The following is a 5,357-nucleotide window of genomic DNA, read 5'->3' on the forward strand; positions in this document are numbered from 1 at the left end:
TGTACAACCCATCCAATATTAGTTGAGATATTTCAGTCTGGACCAAAGGGGTTTAAAAAAATTGTTTATATGAAAGCATAGAAACTATGGATAAACAGTAGTTTTCAAGTCTCACCATCTAAACTCTGATGTGGCCACCCAGATTCAAGGTTTCAGGTTCCTTCTGGTCTCCAGCAGGTTTTTATTGTTAACCCTCTTCCCTCATAAGGCTCCCAGGTTCTGCTGCAGATCCTGTATGAAGCTCAAAAGCTCTCATCAAACATCCGTCTTTCATAAGCTTTTTCAGCAGGTACATTTGTTATAAAACCATGTAACCCTTGAGAGCTGCCACAGGTGTCCCTTTCTAGTGCTCTACTTGATCCAGTGCAATGTCTGAATGTGAATATAAGCACTGTAGTGCATTATCAAGGACATGATCAACATCACACAGTTAGAACAGCATGAATGAAGAATGAATTAGGGTAACTATGATGGAGTTCCTTCTCCCCTGGGCTGCTGCCACAAAGGACTGGCGAATGGTGGTTGATCTGGAGAAGCAGCTTAAATTTCATATCTATCCACATCACTGAGCTTAGACTGAGACCACATATCCTGCTGTATCCAATTTCTCTTTTTATTTACAACAGAAACCATGATAATTGCATCCATCATTTTCACTTTGATATGTCATTATTTGCTAATAAGGATTTTATTTTAAATTTCATGTTTCGTATTTTTGACAAGTTTGACATTTGTGCAGCTGAAACGCTGTTGAGATCCAGATCGTGATTGGATGGGAAAACCTTCACCCTTGTAATTATTCATGTCTTGAATCCATTTGTGTCAGAGGTGTGGGTTCTGGCTAATGGCCTATCCTTTCTTTGGTATCCAGCTTGAGCATGTTTTCCTGGCCTGGTACCACTGCATCTGGAAATAAAGTAAATAACACTTTATTCATCCCCACTTCAAATAAACACTATTTACTGAGTGTGTTTGCTTATAACTCTAATGCAATGTAAAATAAATATGTTACTGAGCACTGATCTCACCTGAAATTGTTTAAAATTCAATTCTTTAACATTTTTTTAAATTAAGCAATCATACATTTTATCAGAAACTATTATTTTTGTGTATTGGCCATCTATGATGAACCCATGACAACAGTATTAGCAGTTATAAGAATTTCAAAAATTTTGTTAAGGATGAAATAAACACACCAGGGCTGCTGACAAAGCCAGTTATTACTTGTTTCTTGATTAATGCCTACTTCACAGAAATGCAGGACATATCACATGGAGCCGATATCCAACATGATAAAGTGGGGTTTTGAAAAACTAATCTGACCCTAAAGAGAGGTGAGGGGGTGAAAATCCGCTGCTGGAGATTATATTTATTTACCAACACTGCCGCCGTGTGGTTTGCCCGAATACTGCATTTAACGGGGGTCTAGGAACCTTTCCACTAAGCAGTGTTTCTCCTCGGAATGTAATTTCTGATGGTGACATAAGTCAAATCAAAAGCGCCACCTTTATTTTCGTTAGTAACATATGAAGTCCAATAGTGAATTGATATTTCTTTGCAACGAAAGATTAGACTAAGATTTTATCTCGTACTCATATCTCGACTGTCGGCTTTTGCGAGGCTCGGTTGAAAAACGTCAGCCATGTTGTTATCGCCTCTGAACGTCGTCTTGTATTAACTTTTTCATGTGCGCCACAGACTCTGGCAACGGTTGACCCGACACTGAGGATTGAGACCTCGTCCATTCACCCCTCTCTGGTGTGTAAGTAAACACCGAAAACAATCCTCCTACCTGGTCAAGTAAAACTAGTTAGCTGCTGACTTATAAACAGCTGCTCGGCGTGGTCAACGCTATTTATGTGTGGTTTTTACCTGACTTCACTGCGCCTGTTTGACTTGAGACTTGGACCCGTGTTGTTTCTCTGTTAAGGTGACAGAATATGAGCAAAGAGTCCAGAATGAGGGCAACAATAAACCAGAAGCTGACAGAGATGGGCGAGCGAGAGAGGTGAGCACTAATAGCACAAGCAGCTCAGTTAAACAAGTGGCCGGATTTATGTTGACAAACAGCTGTAAATAGCTGTGAACATGATTATTGTGTGAGGCAGTGGTTCTCAAAATAGGGTCCTTGAGGGGGTCCCTGGGGGTTTCCAGCAAAAAGAGGAGTATTTTATTAAATGTTATTTAAACACAATGACAGAACGTATAACTATTTTGGTGATGGGTTTCAGACACTTTCTGTAATAACATCTAAAAGCAAAAATCTTATCAGATGGAGGACCCTGGGGCAAAATCTTATCAAATAGGTAGTCTGATTTGTTTCAGTTTATGGGTCCTGTCTGTACCAACAGTGTGACTTGTTACTCATCAAAGCAATGAGACCATTTGTATAGTTAAACACATGTTCTGTAATTTACCTAACTGGTTTGTCTGTACAATTGGACACAGCTATAAACTGTCCTCCACCGAGCCTTGGTTGGCTGTAAAGGGTTTCTAACCAAGACTTTACTTGTTACTTTTGTCTAGAGAAAAACTCCAAAATAACCTATGTGGCTAATAATTCGAAGACATTGCCCGCTGTGATATTAATAACTTAACTAATAGAGGGCAGAAACATGCCTGCTATGTATTTATCAGCCGAGTAACTAATTTACCACATGGTATTAATGCTGAACTTAAAAAGCCGCTCCACACAGGGAAGAAGTTTTAAATTATGCCCTGTCACACATTATTTTTTCAGCATGAAGAAAGTTTTTGAAAGTTTTAAAGGTTTTTGACTCTGCCGAGTCTGAATACTGCATGTCAGTGGTAGGCAAACAGTGGCCTGTGGGTTCAGTCAGGCCCTTCAGCAAGAATATTTGGCCCCCTGATGAAAGTTTACAACTAGATTTGTAGATAACAAGGTAAATACAAGAGTGCAATTCCCAATAATAAATATTATAAATGTATCATCTATTACTGCCACACATGAAAAGGAGAGGTATGCAAACTACAGTGTCTTGTTCTGGTGGTGAAATAAAGTCTAATGAGTGACAGATAAATAATATCATCCATGACAACAACACTTTCATTCAGCTATAAATGAAGCAGTCCACTGTTTATTGCATGCAGATACAGTTTTATCACATTATTAGTCTCATACAACAACACAGACTGTAACAAACAAAACATGTTGAAAACTTACAGGCCTGCTTTTCTACTGCAGCTGTTAAAAGTTGCCTCCCCAGTGACCAATGCTGAAAATTGTCCTATGGGTGAGACCAATTGCTGACCGCACTTTTACTCAGGCCAGAATTAGAAATGCTGCAGTGACGGCAGAGATGTTGCCAGCTGTTATTAATAACTTATTTAGCAGAGAGCCGTAAAGTGCCTAGCCTGCCATATTCTCATATGTCCTTGCATCTTATTGCCAGACTGAAGGAGTTGCTGAGAGCTAAGCTCACTGAGTGTGGATGGAAGGACCAGATGAAGGCTCACTGCAAAGGTAAACTTACAGTACTGTTGTGAAAACACATGGTTACTATAATCATTGATTCACTGTTATGATTCCACCAGCAGAGTGAGGGTTTGCAAAACGTGTGATTCCTGCGCTGTTGTGGTATTTGTAAATGAGAATTATCTCAAAGGATGTATTCTCAATGTCATTTTTGAACACATAGCAAGAGCAGCTTCCTCTCAGCTACTTTACTTGTTGGGTTTTTATGCTGTTGTATTTGGTTTTTCTCTCTTTTGATGTTGACCCAGTCTCCAAAATGTGTTTATTAAACATTAAAATATCCCCTTCATATGTTTACAGAAGTAATTAAAGACAAAGGCTTGGAGCACGTGACTGTGGAGGACCTGGTGGTGGAGATCACTCCTAAAGGAAGAGGTACCTAAGTTTGAATTGTAAAGAATTGATGGCGTAAGATTAGGGCTGAACAATTAATCGAAAGATTATCAAAACTGTAATATCCAAATTGCAAGAGGTGAAATATTTTTTGATAAAGGTAAAATGCATCACAACACACCATAAAGAAGCATTGTGGCGCCACAGAGATATCCCAGCCTACAAAAGAGAAATATGCCCTAGAAAACTCAACCACCCTAAATATATGTTAGTATCACATTTAGTTGTTTGGTGTACAGTCAAGTGTCATAACATTAGGCATCTACTGCCTTTCTCTTGTATCAGTCATAGAAGATATAGAGATGTCATTTACTTGACTGACAGTAGCCCCAGTAGAAGGTGGTGCACTCACAAGATGTTGTGGTTTTAGTGAGAGATGTACTGTAGTGAGCATAGACGCAGGGGTTTTGTAGTATCACTTCCATTGTACTGTATCTGTGTGAAAGGATAAGTCAGAGTTGCTGATTTGTTTTTCCTCTTGCAGCCTTGGTGCCAGACAGCGTCAAGAAAGAGCTTCTCCAGAGAATAAGGGCCTTTTTAGCTCAGCATGCCACATAATTTTGATTTTTACCTTTTTAACATTTCATTAGACCACTTTCCTGTATGATCATGTTGTACAATATTTTAAAGAGTAAACTTACTTGAATTTTCAGAGACAACAATACTGACACACTCGTGGCTTTTTGGTTGTACATAGTCACCTGTGACTGCAGTTATCACATATTTGTAAATGCACTCACCTTGCACATTCTGTTGACCTTTGTATATGAGAAATAAAGTTTTTGATTTATTGGATTTGAGTGGACAAAAATCATTTATTTCAAAATAAGGGTGTCAGAATAACGTGAGAGGAGTTAACAGCCATCATGAAGTGTTAGACTCTGTCTGGTACAGGAAAATATGAAACAGTTGCAGCTGCTGTGAAGTGGAATAATGTATTTGAAGAGATTTATTGTTCTGGATTCTGGATTTCTTACCCCTGATTAGTCGCGGTTCTTGTTTTTAATGGACATTTTTATTGAATTTTTAAGGTGGCATTGGGCTGCACACATAGTTGCCAACTGTATGATTACATTTTGCTCCACAGAGATGCAAACCAAGTAAATACAACTGATTTTTTTAAAAGGGTTGATATATAACATGTTACCTACAGCGCATTCAGAAAGTATTCAGACCTCACTTTTGTCATATTTTATGTTGCAGCTTTATGCTAAAATACTTCAAATTTGTTTTTCTCCCACCAGTCTACACTCATGCAAAGCAAAAACAGCATTTTAGAGGAATTCAAACTCTTTGCTTTGACACTTGAAATTTAGCTCAGGTGCCTCCCATTTCTTGTGATCATTTTTGAGATTCTTGACTTGACACCTTGACTGGAGTCCGCCTGTGGTAAATTCAATTGATTGGACAGGAAGTGGAAAGGCACACACTTGCCTGTATAAGGTCTCACAGCTGACAATGCATATCA

General features: G+C 38.7%; 1 protein-coding gene and 1 long non-coding RNA gene across 3 annotated transcripts; one reads left to right on the forward strand and one right to left on the reverse strand.

The window, feature by feature from the left end:
- Positions 1-589: 589 nt before the first annotated feature.
- Positions 590-3,257, reverse strand: LOC139613529 (uncharacterized). The gene is made up of 3 exons (XR_011686769.1): positions 3,185-3,257; positions 1,873-1,922; positions 590-906 (listed from the first exon to the last, which is right to left on the reverse strand). It is a non-coding gene; the product is annotated as an uncharacterized lncRNA (long non-coding RNA).
- On the forward strand, positions 1,445-4,684 carry eny2 (ENY2 transcription and export complex 2 subunit). Of its 2 annotated transcripts, none has more exons than XM_071470256.1 (5): positions 1,445-1,758; positions 1,931-2,008; positions 3,414-3,484; positions 3,797-3,871; positions 4,374-4,684. In XM_071470256.1, exons 2-5 carry the CDS (start codon positions 1,941-1,943, stop codon positions 4,445-4,447), a joined length of 288 nt encoding a protein of 95 aa, XP_071326357.1. In that variant the 5' UTR covers positions 1,445-1,758; positions 1,931-1,940; the 3' UTR covers positions 4,448-4,684. The 2 variants fall into 2 exon arrangements, with proteins under 2 accessions (XP_071326357.1, XP_071326356.1); XM_071470255.1 differs by having other exon boundaries at positions 1,447-1,762.
- The last annotated feature ends 673 nt before the right edge of the window (positions 4,685-5,357 follow it).

The sequence above is a fragment of the Trachinotus anak genome, unplaced genomic scaffold (genome assembly GCF_046630095.1).
Source record: "Trachinotus anak isolate AG129_WGS33_773 ecotype Australia unplaced genomic scaffold, CSIRO_AGI_Tana_v1 ptg000032l, whole genome shotgun sequence".
In the NCBI taxonomy this organism is placed as follows: domain Eukaryota; kingdom Metazoa; phylum Chordata; class Actinopteri; order Carangiformes; family Carangidae; genus Trachinotus; species Trachinotus anak.

Bases quoted from the DNA above. Each gene is read 5' to 3' on its own strand.
- eny2 (XM_071470256.1), top strand. From the start codon at position 1,941: ATGAGCAAAGAGTCCAGAATGAGGGCAACAATAAACCAGAAGCTGACA. The intron at 3,485-3,796 runs GTAAACTTACAG...ATATGTTTACAG, and splicing joins GATGAAGGCTCACTGCAAAG to AAGTAATTAAAGACAAAGGC. The intron at 3,872-4,373 runs GTACCTAAGTTT...TTCCTCTTGCAG, and splicing joins GATCACTCCTAAAGGAAGAG to CCTTGGTGCCAGACAGCGTC.